This window comes from Eulemur rufifrons, chromosome 15 (assembly GCF_041146395.1).
Source record: "Eulemur rufifrons isolate Redbay chromosome 15, OSU_ERuf_1, whole genome shotgun sequence".
NCBI classification, from domain to species: Eukaryota; Metazoa; Chordata; class Mammalia; order Primates; family Lemuridae; genus Eulemur; species Eulemur rufifrons.
Genome location: NC_090997.1, coordinates 5,216,160 through 5,231,544, shown reverse-complemented (window position 1 = coordinate 5,231,544; position 15,385 = coordinate 5,216,160). Strand labels below are relative to the sequence as shown.

The window sequence follows — 15,385 nt, the reverse complement described above, 5'->3', positions numbered from 1 at the left end:
GAGGAAGTGGAGACGGGGTAGGTGTTTCTACTGCTCCCCACTTTGCAGATAAGAAAAAGGCTGTGCAAGTGGCAGAGCCAGGATGGCACCCTGGTGGCTGGCTCCTGAGCCTGCGTTCTTGGCCACAGCCTGCTTTTGAGAGCTCGAGGGGAGAGGGTGGCAAGAAGTGGGTCTCAGGGTCACTGAGCTTTGGACATAACAAGAATACCTGGGGCACCCTCTGCTGGGCTTTGTAGGGGAGGTGACATGGGACCTGCTCCCGGCTCCCAGCAAAGATGTGAGCCAGCAATGCTGGGTCCCAGCCACGTCCCGGCACTGGGCCGGGGGCTTTACATTCACCTGAAAAAATACTCCCCCTAAGCCTTTGTGATAGGAATCATCCACATTATACAGAAAGAAACTCAGAGGCTCAGAGAGCTAACTTGACTTATCCAAAGTCACAGAGCTAGTAAGTGGCAGAGGAACTGTTAACCCCCATCTGACAAACTCCAAAGTCATGGGCCAAGCTCCTCCTACTAGGTCCGCTAAGATGAGCGCCAAGCGCGGAAGGCGCAGGCAGCAGCCGCCCGGGAACAGGTCTGAGGGAACAGCACGGTGCGACCAACAACGCTGCCTCACCGCTGCCTCACCTCCCACAGAACCACATCACGTGGGTGGCATCTTGAACAAATGTCCCTCCCATGGAAGTCCCCTCCCCTCTACCTCTTCTCTACCTCTGGGGGAAGGGACAGTGTTTCTTTTTAAAGGTACAGAATCCAGTTCATAAGCTGAGTGGGTCCCTGGAGACATATCGCTGCTCATTTTGGAGACGAGGGGACGGGAAAGCCAAGGCCTGCAGTGAGGGAGGCAGGGGCAGGACGTGGGCCCAGGCCCGAGCCACAGCCAGCCCGGCCTGCGAGCTCAGTGAGGGGCAGGGCGGGTCCGCTGTGTGTGATGGGTGCCCACAGGGTCGCACCCGGCCGGTACTGGGGCCCTTCCTGGATCAGGCGCGCTGGAGAAGTGTCTGCCGTGGCAGCTGTAACTAGTTTTACTTTCCACTGGCTGAATCCACTGGAGCGTTTTCTCCTTTGCACCAGCATCTGTCCCAGGGCTCTACCCACCAGCGAAGGTCGTAGCTTGAACCGTGCCCCGGGGGGCGGGGGAGCACTCGAGAACTGGCTAGAGGGGAGGGGTGCTGCAGGACCCTCACTCCCTTCTGCTCAGCTTTCTCCGGCTCCCCAGGGCTCTGAATACCTTCCGAGCCTCCTGACCGTGTGACTCTGGGAGAAGGAAAATGTCCGACTCCCTGAAGGCATCTCACTCAACATTCTGCTTAACTGCAGGTAGGGTCTTCGTTCAACAGTGACAAAGATCTAGAAAGGGAACCTCTGGGAGTGGTAGAGGACACACAGGGCTGTTCTGCGTTACTTGCTGAGGGTCACAGGGCTGTCCCGGCCCAGCCTCAGCCCCCGTCTCCCTCGGCACTGGTCTGCCCCCAGCGCCTGGCCCTGTTGACGGGGCAGGGCAATGAGCAGGGCTGCGGGAGGCTCCACAAGGGCAGAGGCTTCTGTGTGTCTGCTGCTTACCTCATGCTGAGCCTGGCGTGCTGACTGTGGAGGCCACAGCAACTCCATCTTGGATGCTATCCGCCATGTTAACTTCCGATTAACCCCTGTTCTGGGGTACCTACTGTTACCGGAGGTCCTGCCCTCAGGCAGACTCAACACTCTTGCCTTTCTCTGAGTCCACCCCGATTGCCCCCCCACTCCTTCCCTGGGGTACGTAAGGCCTGGGGCTGCCGGCCAGTGGCGCAGGGACCCACAATCCCACCTCGCAGCCACGGGATGTGGCCCCCACATGTTTCTTTCTAAGGAACCGGATATGGCAGCCTCTTCGGTCGCCTCTCAGCTTCCTCAGACTTTGGGGTAGGTTTGCACAGACCTGCTCACCGTGGAGCACTGTCCATGCTCAGTGGCTCTGCTGAATGACCAAGGACACGTGTGTCTGGAGAGGACACCACTGACGTAAAGAAAGAAAGAAAAGGCTGAATAGCCGAAGTCAATGCTGCTGACTTTACAATTTTGGTCTTTTCAGATCATTTCTGAAGGACTGGGGTGAGGGCTGGTGTGAGGGAAAAGAAACAAAACCGTTCCTTCTGTGCTCACCCCACTCTCCATACTTCACTCCTGCCACCACTCCGCCTTGGCCTGCAGGGATGGCAGAGCCAGGGGGCTTCACAGGCGGTGGTTTAAGTGGGCAAGGCCGAGAGCCCAGTGGGCGCAGAGGGGGTCAAGGGTGGTGCAGAGGGGGTCAAGGGTGGCGCAGAGGGGGTCAAGGGCAGCGCAGCCGAGGGACACCCCGGGGCAGGGCGCAGGCAGGGGAGCGCTGGGCTCTAGGTAAAGGGAAGCTGCCCCACTTTGTAATGAGCGGAAGCTGAGGTTCCGCAAGAGAAGGAAGTGCCTATGGCCACACAGCCCTGTCCCTGCTAGATTCAGTTCACAGAGCCGCCTCTTTCCTAGTGCCAAGGGGAAGAACTGAAGCAAGGCGAGGCTGGCCACCCGAGCTTCGCCCTGCAGGGCGCTGTCTGGGGCTCGTCTGCAGGCACACGGGACTCAGCCATTTCCTGGCAAAGGGGCCACTGTTAGGAAAGCCGATTTAAGACCCGGGACTAACGATCCACAGGAGCTCCAATGCATGCCCATAGCCTGTGCTCTGCCCACCCGGCACAGGGTGGCACCTGGGACAAGGAAGGACACGGCAGCGGCGGATGAGCCTGGCCAGGGGGAAGCAAGGTCTCTTGTCCGACCCATCGCTAAGATCCAAGGCCACGGGATAGTTCAGCCTCTCCTAGAGAAAGACAAGCCCTCCACCAGGGGATGTTTAGTGGACCCCTGGCACCACATTGGAGTGCTCTTTTTCTGGTGATCTGAATGGCCTGAGTACCAGCAAACTGCAAAGTCAGCTGGGATCTCCTGGGGCTGGCCAACCCCACCCCTCCACCCTACCAGCTGGGAATCTAGGCCCCAACAGGCGGGCAGTGTGGGTAAGTCCCAAAGCCCAAACTTTCCAACATGCTCGACCTCCAGCCCTTGCTAGAAAGCAATCCAGAGTGCAGGGCAAGGCTGCCAGGTGCCGGGGGAGATGCTGCCAGTGCCTGTAGATTTTTTTTTTTTTTTGAGATAGGATCTCTCTCTGTCGCCCGGGCTGGAGTGCAGTGGTGCCATCATTGCTCACTGTAACCTCAAACTCCTGGCCTCAAATGATCCTCCCACCTTGGCCTCCCAAAGTGATGCGATTACAGGTGTGAGCTACTGTGCACAGCCCTGTATAGATGTTTAAGAGTGCATGTGGCACAAATGATTTTTGGCCAACTAATGAAGTCACTGCCCTGGGAGAGCCAAGGAAAACCCCAAGGCCATATTGGTTTGTCAGGAATAGAGTGTCCCCTCCCAGCCAAGAAGGCCAGAGGTCAGAGATGTCCTTGGCCAGCTCCAGCCTACGGGTATCCTCAATGGTCTACACTGACAAACAAGCCAGGGGCTCTGAAAGTCATCCGAGGGAGACAATGTCAACGGCAGTATTGTCCCCAAGGTATAGGGCAAAAAAAAATTATATATACACACACACACAAACACACACACACATATATATGAATATATAAAATTTTTAAAAAATGTCAAGGGCAGGAGTGTCTCATTAGTGCCCATCCACCTACACTCACCCCATATAGGTTCTTCTCTGTGGTCAAAAGCCACACGATGTCTCTAAAAGAAAAGTTGGTGGGAGAGAAAACATGGTGTGGCAGCTGTGACTGTCACAACCCCCCGTACAGCGAAGATCTGGTTCTGCTCCCTCAGTCGGAGATGCACTCCCACAGTCAGAACCTCTCTGCGTTTTGGACGTGTCAGGGCACTGTTTCCAGAAAGCCCGTTAAAGTAAAGGCACATGCCTACCGCCCCACCCCCACCCCAGAGCTACTCAGGTCAGAGGTCCCTGCGGTCAGGCTGCCCTGGACTCCCCAAGGCAGGCAGGGCCGGGGCCCCACACACAGCATTCTGGACACATCTTTACGCTTGCTTACACTGTGGCTGCTGTCTGTCCCCTCGAGGAGATGGTGCTCCCCTTCCACCTGCTTCCCTCTGCCCAGGAGAGCCAGGGAAGTGGGGGCTGGGCCTTGTGGCTGGATCCTGGGGCCATGGAGTGGAGGGGCAGTAGTTGATATGAGCCAAAAGACCCTTCCAGGGTCCATTAGTAGTTGTGATGGTCACAAAACAACAACTGGACTTAATACATACCAACACCGTGCCTCTGAATATATCTTTGAGCACTAAGTGCACACTTCTAATCTGCAAGGTTCAACAAAAGTCTAATAAACTCACTTTAGGGATAACAATGTATCTAAACATAGCATTTTCCCTTCAAAGCCAAATCCCAAAGTTTTCGAAACTGGAACAGTTTTGAAACTGCCAATGATCAACCTTTGCCTAAACCAGGCCACTGGACACTGGCAGCAGAGTGATTCTGACGGCCAGGGAAGCGCCAGCCTGGACTCTGGCTTCAGACGTCACACTCGGCCCACTGCGCCCCCAGCCTAACTTCCACGTTCGGCTTGCCTCGCTCTTCTGTCACCTGGGCCTTTCCCCTGCCTGCCGTCAGTCACCAAAAAGCAAAGGGTGCAATCTCTCTATGGGTAGAAAGACTGGGACGGAGCTGTGGTCCTTCGAACACAAGGTGCCTCCCCCTGCACTGCCCATTCCGTTCTGGGTCTCAAGGAGCAGGACACCTTGGGACAGGACACTCCCGCCAGGGGAGGCGGGTGTGTGTGTGTGTGGGGGGGTGTAACCTGCAGATACCAGAAAATGCAAATTAAGGCCACAAGAGCTGATTCCTCCACTCAAGGGCAGGGACAGCGGGAGGAGGAGGGGAGAGCTGCGTGCAGGGGAAGGAGCCACACCCACGGCTAGATTGCCTTGTGGGGCTGCCTGCTCCAGGGAGGGGCGGCCAAAGCTCATTAGCAAACCCCAGGCAGATGACGCTGGGGGCACACCCCGCCCTGCCCTTCTCCCCAGAGCTTCCCTGGCACGGGCTGGTCCAACGTGACATTCGTGCTATCTCTGCCTTCAAGAATGTGGTGGATTTCCAATGGGCCCCTCCTCTATCTCTTCCCCACATTAAAATATTCTTTTTCCGAGAACAAAAGGCATACAAGTTTATCGTAGAAAATTTTGAAACTAAAGAAAGCACAAAGAAAAATGTAAACGACACCTGTAAATTTATTACCTCGGGGGAAAGAGAAGGCTATTTTTCTAAGCGTATTGATTTTCTTAAAAAAGTAAGATTGGGGCCAGGAGCGTGGCTCCTGTCTGTAATCCCAGCACTTTAAGAGGCCGAGGAGGGAGGATTGCTTGAGGCTAGGAGTTTGAGACCAGCCTGAGCAACACAGTGAGACCCTATCTCTACAAAAATTTTTTTAAAAAATTAGGCATGGTGGCATGTGCCTGTGATCCCTGCTGCTGGGGACCCTGAGGCAGACGGATCAGTCGAGCCCGTGAGTTTGAGGTTACAGTGAGCTATGTTTACTACGCCACTGCACTCCAGCCTGGTGACAGAAATTTTTAGCAAAATCGGGATTGTAGTATGAATATATATAGTTTTTTAACCTGCTTTTCCACATATCCATATATTGCATGGGAATATTTCCCCATTCTTAACTGTGTTTTATGAATTTCTGCAGCGACTGCACACTCTCCAGCACTCTGGTAATTTAACCTGCCACTGGATGTTGAGGCTTCCTCCAGTCATTGCTGATGCTGGCAGCTGCCACTGCAGGCAGTTTCTGCAGTCCCCAGAATGTGCTACTCGGCACGGTCATCTGGGGTGCAGGGCACAACACACAGACCAGGGCCAGGCACGGTGGCTTGTGCCTGTAGTCCTAGCACTCTGGGAGGCTGAGGCAGGATAGCTTGAGCCCGGGAACTTGAAGTTGCAATGAGCTATGATGACACCACTGCACTCTAGCCGGGATGAAAGAGTGAGACTGTCTCAAAAACAAACAAAAACAAAACAAAACAAATAAAAAAACAGACCAGGTCCTGGGTCTCAGCAGGGACCAACTTCTGAGGCTGGGGTGTTAATGGCCACATGTGTGCCCTCTCGGGTGGACAGAGAAGAGCGGAGTGCCCTCTTCATCCCAACCCAGAGTGCCAGCCCAGGCAGAGCAGGGAGAAGCCCAGGAGAAGGGGCAGAAGACGAGGAGGAGGGGCGGGGCTCTCTGACACTCAATGCTGTGGCCCCTAGAGCTTAACGGTGACAGAAACAGAGGCCACGCTCCCTGCAGCACACCTGCCCGCATCGCCGAGGGGTGAGCGCTTTCCCAGTGGCGTGACAATGCAAGGCAGCTGTGGCAGAAAGGAAAAAAAACTGGGTCCCAATCCTGGGCTAGCTGTTCCAGCTCTTAGGAAGTCAAGACCTGCTAACAGGAATGAACCATCTGCCTCGTGGGGTTAAATGCCAAATGTCACAGTGTCATGCACAGAACTGCTGGCAGGAATCGGGTGCTGAATGATGCTCTTGTGTTTGTTCACCTGCTCACCGCTGCCTGGCTGAGCCCACCTTTGTTTGCTTCCTCGGGGACTCTGTGACAGAACTTTCCAAAGTGGCCCCAAACATGCCCTTCCCTTGCCTTAGGGCTGGCGCCAGGAGCACCCAGTGTGACTCACAGCACCCTCCGTCCCTAACTGCCCTGCACCTAGCCCAGGTTTCACCTTAGAGAGAAAACGTACCTAGTGGTGACAGCCACCAGGGAGAAGCAAGTGTTACCTACTCCTCGTTCCTGATGCCTCAACATGTGGCTTTTGGAGGCCCTGTCCACCTGTCACGTCACGAGAAGGGCTCTCACGGATGGACACAACAGCACGAGGGCTTGGGAAACTTCCCAGCTTCACGAACGCACCCCCTTTCTGACCTGTGCTCCCTGTGGGCACACACGCAACCCTCCCGCTCACCTCCTGCCCATCATCCCGAAACGCCTTCCTCTTTGAGGTCTTGGCTGAGGTCAAGGTGCCACAGTCACCCCCAAATCAGCAGTGTAGATTTGCAGGGCCCAAGTCAGCCTGGTGAAAGGGCCTGGTCCCAAGACCACACAAAACAGCATTACCTCCTGGACCTGAGGACCACAAGCAGAGACAAAGCCAACCTCTGCTTCCTGCAGAGAAAGATGGCGGCTCGCCTGCTGTTTCAGAGAAAACGCCACCCGACCTGCTCACACACAGGAATGGCTGGCTGCCATCTCCGACATGACGCATCACCCACATAACAATGTGTCTCCTTTGGAGCTTATGCCCCCATGAAGTAAGCAGGTCAAATGAAATCTCCTGTGACAGGACGAACAGGGAGGCAGAGTAACCTGTGCAAAGTCACGTGGGACCTGGAGGGGAACCCAGGTGTCCCGACTCCTGGTCCGGTTCCCTTTGCCACTAAGTAGAATCCTGACTCTTCTCTTGAGCTTTCCGCATCCAGATTATGTAACTGTGACCTCTGCCCCCAGCTTCACAGACAGCGTGCCACCATGGGCCAGGCTGTAGCAGTGGCTGCACAGGCCAGAAGGGTGTCAGTGGGCCCCTAGGCCAGTGCAGAGCTTCCTGCTGAACGCCTGCCAGCACCTTTCCCAGCCTTTTGTACAACGGCTCCCAACACAGAGCGGGCAGACAGATGGGCTGCCTAAGCAGACCACCCCGGTAGTGACGCACTCGCCCAGCCTGACCGGCCCCTGCACCAGGCTCCGACCTCATGGGGCCATGCTGGGCAGGAGGCAGTGCCTTCCTGGGAAAGGGGTGTGGGGACCAGGCTGGGAGGCCAGGGTACCACTCTAAGCCCAGGGGACCTAGCTTCTAGTCCTGGCTCCAGTCTGCTTGAGGAGCAACATGGGCAAATTACTGTCTTCATCCAAGGGCCCTGAATCTGGTATCCATGGACCCCCCGGGAGGGGCTTCAGGGTTGCCTGCAAACCCCTGAATTTTAAGTGGCACTTGGTATGTTAGGAGGTCCACGGCTTTGACAGAGACACAGGCCCCACTGCCCTGGCCCTGGGCTTCATGTTCTGTACATTCTGTACAATGAGGGGGCTTGGCCAAGTGACTACAGACATTGTGAGGTGCCAGGGAAGACATCTCTGCTGCCACTCACACCAAGATGTCGGCAATCAGAAGTGACAGAACAGGATCTGTCAGCCAGTCCAATTCCATCTTAGAGCGCAGTCGGTCAAATTAGCAGGCATGAAAACAGGCGTTCAAAAAAGTTCTCAAACTTCCTTCTACTATAAAGGGGACTGAAGGAGGCCAGAGCAGTACCTGGGGCCGTCAGAGCTGGGCTTCTAATTCTGGTTGCCGTCACCCTGAACACCTGCACTGGCTGCGAGCCTGCACCCTTGTCTCAAGGTAAAAGGGCTGCCCTTGGCCAGGCTCCCGAGACCAAGCAAGGGCCTGGCAGACACCGGCAGGCCCCCAGCAGCATCAACTCCTGCGATACGGAGGAGTGAAGTTCTTAGCAGAACTTAGCTAGTCCAGGTGGCAGGACCCACACCGTCTAAGAATATCCCTCTCCAGGCCCCGCTCCACGGTCCTCCTCCGTCAGGCCCTCCTTCAGCTGCCCACAGACAATTCCAACACCGTAGTCGACTCATAAAGTGCTGTGCAAAGAGACGGCAGGGCCAAGGCTGGCAAGGGGGACGTCTTGGCACTGACCATTGTGAGTGACAGTGGCACTGGGTGGCACCTCGCTCAGGCTGGCAGTGACCCCCCTGGGCCTAGGACAGAAGGCGGCAAAGGGAGGGACATCCAAGGAGGGGATGAGGAGGCAGGATGGGACAGGGAAGGAAAGCAAGGCCACAAGCCCCACTGGGCGTGTGAGGCTGGCCTAGGGGGCTGCAGAGTGAGGAGCAAGTACGGGGACAGGGAACCTCAGGGGCTCGGGGACCTAGTTGGAAAGTTTCATAGAAGCCAACAAAGGACATCGCGGCCCAGCGTATGCCTTTCGGCCCGTCTGCGCTAGCCCGTCTTCACCTGCCATCTCCCTCCCACACGTGGGAACGCGCCGCACAGCCTCAGAGACAGACAGGAGAACAGTGGGGCCCACCTGCCACGAGGCAGGAGCCTGCGGAGAAGGAACCGACGGGAGGAGCAGGGCTTGGCTGCAGGCAGCAAGGGCCTCCCCCACTCGGGCTTCTGGCCCACCCTGAGACCCTGCCGGACTCGCGTCCATTTCTCACTTATCCACCCCCCGAGTCACGGCCGCCTGCCGCACGCTGGCTCCTACGCATGCCCTGAACGCCACGGTGTGCCTCCATTCCAGGGGCACAAACTGGAGACCCACGCCCCTCACACCAGGGCTCAGAGACCTCGGGACTCCCCCACAAGAGGCTCGAGGCCCTGGGGTCTGGCCCAGCCCACTTCTCCCGCCTGGCCGGGGCCCTACCTTCACTACCTCCAGCCCCCTCCCGCCTGCCCCCTCCTGCTGACCTTCCGAGTCTCACAGCCTCTATGAAACCCCCGGACGGAGAACAGAACCCAGGGGTTCAAAGTTGCACAGATGGGGCAGGCGTCCCGGCGGCTCCCCTGGGCAGCGCCTGCACACCGGCCCTGCCCCCACTCTGTGCGGGGCGCTCGCCGGCCTCACCTCCCACTTAACGCTGGGACGGTCTATCGTTTTTTTTTTTTTTTTTTTTTTGTTGAGACAGAGTCTCACTTTGTTGCCCAGGCTAGAGTGAGTGCCGTGGCGTCAGCTTAGCTCACAGCAACCTCAGACTCCTCGGCTTAAGCGATCCTACTGCCTCAGCCTCCCGAGTAGCTGGGACTACAGGCATGCGCCACCATGCCCGGCTAATTTTTTCTATATTGATTTTTAGTTGTCCATATAATGTCTTTCTATTTTTAGTAGAGACGGGGTCTCGCTCAGGCTGGTCTCGAACTCCTGACCTTGAGCGATCCACCCGCCTCGGCCTCCCAGAGTGCTAGGATTACAGGCGTGAGCCACCGCGCCCGGCCGGTCTATCGTTTTTATGGCTTTATGTGCCTTGTTTTCCCAGATGGACCATAAAGTTCCCTAAAACATCTACATTATTTGCTTTTCTGATTTCACATCCATTCACAGTAGGAAATGGAGAAAATCCATTACACTCCAAGAAGAAAATGAAGGCACCTCGCATCTTCCCAAGATGCCCACAGAAAACGCCTGGCTCACTCGCCGTACCTCCTATACACAGGTGTTTTCTTTTTCAAAAATTAAGATCGTATTCCATGAACTTTTGTGTCTCGCTTTTCTTCAATCAACACTACAAGGTGAACATTTCCCCACATCAGAAATTCTTTAAAAACTTGTTTTTTGCCAGGCCCAGCGGCTCAAGTCTGTAGTCCCAGCTACTCGAGGGGCTGGGACAGGAGGATTGCTGAGACTAGGAGTTTGACACCAGCCTGCCCAACATACGAGACCCCAAATCTAAACAAACCAAACACTATGCATGTATTTTTAGAGACAGAATCTCTCTCTGTTGCTGAAGTACAGTGGTGTGATCATAGCTCACTGCAGCCTTGAACTCCTGGGCCCAAGCGATACTCTCGCCTTGGCCTCTCTAGGAGCTGGGACTACAAGTGCACATCACCACACCCAGCTAATTTTTAAAATTTTTTGTAGAGATAGGGTCTTGCTGTGTTGCTCAGGCTGCTGAACTCCTGTCCTCAGGTAATCCTCCCACCTTGGCCTCCCAAAGTGCTGGGATTACAGGTGTGAGCCACTGCGCTCAGCCAGCCAAAACATGTATTTAACGTCTGCTGTGGCACTCCAGCATCAGGACCACTATTGGTTATTTAATCAATACTTCTGTGAGGAAGGGAGGTCAAGCTGAGTCTTGAGATACCAAGGTCTGCACTGGCATACTTGGAGCTACACATTTGCCAACCACTAATTACCTTCCTTCCATGCTGATTAAATGCATTTCCTCCCTTCTCCCAAGAAAGCTCATTTCCTGTGGACAAGATTTGTGGTGCGAATGGAACTGGCTATGAAGCAGGAGCCAGTGCGGCGGGCTGGCCGGCAGATGTGTGAGCCACAGTCCCCTGCCTGTCCCCCTGGGTCTGGTGTCAGTCCCATCAGCCTAGGGAGCATGTGGCAGCCCCCACTGCCCTGGGCCTTCCAGATTAAAGGCCCTTTCTGCCTGCAGGCAAGAGAGTACGGACAAAGCTCGCCCTGCAGTGCCGGCTGGTGGGGCCCAGTCACCCCGTCAGAGGAGGAAGAGCCCAGTGTAAGAGGATGTGGCGTCTCAACAAGACAGGACCCAGGAGGTCTTCAACTTTCGGAAGGGCTTAACTGTGTTCTGTGTGGTCCCAAAAGCTAAACCTGGGACCAAAGACAGAAGCCACAAAGAAGCAGATTTTGACTCCCACATAAAGAATGGAGAAAAGGGAGGGGAGAGGCAAAAACCCACCTAATGGGTACAACGAACACTATCTGGGTCATGGGCACACCTGTAGCCATGACTTGAGCATTACAAAAGCGATCCATATAACCAAAAACATTTGTACCCCTCAATTATTTTGAAATTAAAAAAAAAAAAAAAAACAAGCTTGAAATGAGCCGGAGCAATGCAAGGAATGTGCTCAGCGAACCCCTCGTCACTTAACAATACCATGACAGAAAATATCCGGAAGGGATTCAGACAGAAAGGACGATTAGACCATATGACGGTAAAGTCCCTTGCACCCTGGGAGAGAGCTGTGTGGCACCCACAGGTGTCCTGCACGCCTCTCCAGCAGCTCACAGGACCCTGTCACAGGGAAATCCCGCCGCAGCACCTTGCCTGTGGAACAGCCTCACTCTCTAGATGTTCCAAACACATCCCACGCCTGGCTTCCTGGGAATTACTTGTGCATCTTGTAGAAGAGTCTCCAGGGCATTTCAGAACCCAGGGAAACATTTGTAGCCTATTGAAAACCAAACCACATGGGGATACACTGTAGCTGATGTGATATAAATTATACCTCATGCAACAACGGAATGTTTCAATAACAAAAATGCTCCCCTTCATGTGTTTTCTTCTTTTCTGGAACATAATTAGACTCACAGCACATCTGGCCATTCACGTGCAATTACCCAACATGCCGTGCAGGCCACTCTCGGTATTTGAAGTGACATGCTCAGCTGTGGTGTACTCAGCATTCCTCCTCACACAGACCACACCTGCCGGCCACCAGCCATAACGGAGAAAGCCCCCGGAAGGACTGAGTTGCTGGCATCCCTCGATGGGGGTCCTTCCAGTGCAGGAACAGACGCCCTGTGCCGTGTGTGGACTTTTGGCCCACGGCCACACTTCCCCAAATGCCCACACTGCGCTCTGGTCTGGGAGCCCAGGCAGTGGCAGTTCAACAGTTCTAGGCCGCCTTGGGGCTACTCGAGGGGTGGGAACCTTACCCTTTCCAAAATCAGCAGGAGGGGTGAGAAGTCAAGAGCTCAGCCTCTAGAGCATCAGCATCCAGAGAGGCGGAGAGTCTGTGGTCCAAGACCACCTACCTGCCGACCTGGTGGCCGGTCTGATGAAGGGGTGAGCTAAGAGCCAGAGGCCGCCCTGGATCCCGCCTGCCGCCCGAGCTCCCACCTCCACCCTGGGTGTGTCCTCCTTCCCCAAGGAATGTGGTGAGTCAGGGGTTAGGTCACAAGAACCATAAATAAACTCAGTTTAACTTTTAAAAAGAAAGAAAAATAAATTACTATTTTAAAACTTGAGATTTTTTTCAAGCTGAAAAATAACTGCCCCAAGGCTAGCTTTGGAAGAGCGGTTTGCTGCAGAAGTCACTGTCTGCCCTGGAGACGGAGCTGGCCCTAGGGGAGGTGGGTTATCGCAGCCAGCGTCCCTCCTGGCAGCCTCAGGCCAGTCACAGGGCAGGCTGCAGACACAGTCGTCAGTGGGAAACCCACGGAGCCCCCATGGGGAACACAGGACGGGCAATGGCAGCTCTGAGCTGACTCTGACCCCTGCCCCCAACCGACACGCAGAGCGAGATGGGCACAGGTTAGGGAGATCCGCTTCAGAGAGAGCGGCGACCCAGCATCCACTCAGGCCCGCGTGCCCGGGGACTACGAGAGCAGGAAACAGCCCTTCAGGACACGAGGAGGAGCAGGGCGGGCAGGGACGGCTAGATGAACCCAAACCTCACTTCCATGAGGACGCGAGTAAGAAGGTGACCTAAAGCACACAGGTGGCTCCATCTGCTCCCTGTGCAGCACTGTGGTCAAGCATGACCCCGAAACCCAAAGCACCAGATGCACTTTCCACCCTGCCAGCCACTGGCCGTGTGACCCAAGCAAGCCACTTAACCACGCTGACCTCATTTCCTTCGTCTGGAAAATGGAGATGATAACATTAGCACACACCTCAGGGCTGCTGGGAGGATTCAACGAGCGAATTCCTACAAGCCACTGAGAACGGCGCCCAGCACGCAGTGAGCACTAGTAAGTGCCAGCTATCGTGGGTGTCACCGCAACGTCAAACGCCTGTTCCTAGGGTGCCCGTCTGGCTGTGAGGTGAGCCGAGGCCCTTGGCTCAGCCACTGCTTGGATGTGCTGCCACCGCCCAGCCCAAACGTACGCAAGGTCTCCCGGAGAGAGACAGTGACAGGCATCCTGCTCTGAGTCACTTTCTGGAATGACAGAGGGAACACTGGATCCTAAGCCCAGGGTCCTAGCTGGGTCTCTACTCCACAGAGAGCCAGAGGAAAGACACCTTAGTTTTTCTTTTTCTTTCTTTCTTTTTTTAACCCCTGGCATTTTGCAAGAGAATACAGAAAATCGACCAAGGCCAGGTGCGGTGGCTCACCCCTGTAATCCCAGCACTTTGGGACGCTAAGGCGGGAGGATCACTTGAGGCCAGGAGTTCAAGACCTGCCTGGGCAACACAGTGAGATCCCCATGTCTACAAATAAAAAAGAAAAGCAACCAATCCCAAACCACCAACTCAGCCTCTCTGGGCCATCTCAGAGGCCATGAGTATACGGGGCTGTGCAGCTCTGGCCTCCACCCCAGGCACTTGGCCTTGGCTGGGCAGGGAAGAGGCCTTTGCCAGAGACAAGGCTCCCTGCTTCAGTGACAACTCATTTGAATACAAAGTTCTGGGAAATAAAGGAAACTCCTGGCATCTAGCCTTAATTGGATATGGAGTCACAACAGGGCACCTGGTGTCCTTGCCACCAAAACTCCTGGAGTCTGGCTCAGAACAAGCTGTCCTCATGCCTCACTGTACAGCACAGGGTCTGAGGCTCGAGAGGGAGACCAGAGAGGGGCAGAGGTCTGACTCAGGGCCCTCCTTCCCAGGGTGCAGACCTCTCCCTCCAGAACCGTTTCAGGGCAGAGGGAGAGCGAGGCAGGGTTTGGAAAGGCACACAACGCTCCACTGACTCCCCGGTATCTGCGTGACCTCAGTTAGCTCTTCCCTGGGACTCGAGTGTACGTACTGTTGCAAACTCCGGCGGACCAGAGGGAGGCCAGGGAGGGACACTTCCGCTGAGCAGCGCCCAGCTGCCGAGGAGGCCCGCAGACACTTACCAGGAAGCGGACATCGTCAAAGCCATTCAGAAGCAACTTGCTCTCATATTGCTGCAGCCCAATCGACTCCAGCCACTCCCCCACGCTCTGCTCCAGCGTCCGCGAACCTGACGAGAGAGGAATCGGCAGACGCTTGAAAAGGGAAAAACCATTAAGGCGGTAGCAGCGGCACTCAGAGGAGGACAGATGGCATTGCCACATCATAGTCATTACCATAAAGCAGCCAAACTATATACAAGAGACCAGAGAGCAGCGGACACGCAGCTCCTCTTCCGTGTACAGGCCAAGGACAGGACTGCCTGGTGCTGTCCACTCACGGCCCAGCCTCGGTGGCTGCCGCCCACTCACACCCCCTCGGTCTGAGCTGCTCCAGGGCCACGGCGGCACATGCACGACCTCTGCCCACTGGTCGGGGGGAAGCCAACCCCCAACAGTCTCTGGGTCAACTCCTCATCAGCGTTCACACTGAGGTATTTTGGAAAGTCTGTCCCCACAGGCGCTAAAGGGGGCCGGGGGGGTGCCTAAGCGCCTGCAAGGCCCGCCGCTCCTCTCCTCCATGCAACGTCGGGAGCCCTGCGGGCCGTGGCGAGGGGCAGCTCTGCGACCTTGCAGCACACACCGGTCAGGAGAGAGCACACATCTCCATGCAGCTGAGGGACACAGGCACACACCGAGGACTCCGGGAAGGAAGCAGTGGCGGCTGTTCACAGGGCCCCAGCACATGCAACACAAGCAGCACAGAACACGGCAGGCGGAGAAAAGAGACTTTTACTTGTTTTCCCCCAGCAGTCCCGGAATAGGCAAACCATGGCCACGGGCC

General features: G+C 55.7%; 1 protein-coding gene across 5 annotated transcripts in view; it reads right to left on the bottom strand.

Moving 5' to 3' along the window:
• ANKS1A (ankyrin repeat and sterile alpha motif domain containing 1A) overlaps nt 1–15,385 on the bottom strand; it is a 188,147-nt gene that overhangs the window by 18,026 nt on the left and 154,736 nt on the right. For all 5 annotated transcript variants that reach the window (XM_069488647.1, XM_069488650.1, XM_069488649.1 and 2 more), the window contains one exon: nt 14,566–14,672. In XM_069488647.1, coding sequence (XP_069344748.1) covers nt 14,566–14,672 — 107 coding nt within the window. The remainder of the gene's footprint in view (nt 1–14,565; nt 14,673–15,385) is intronic.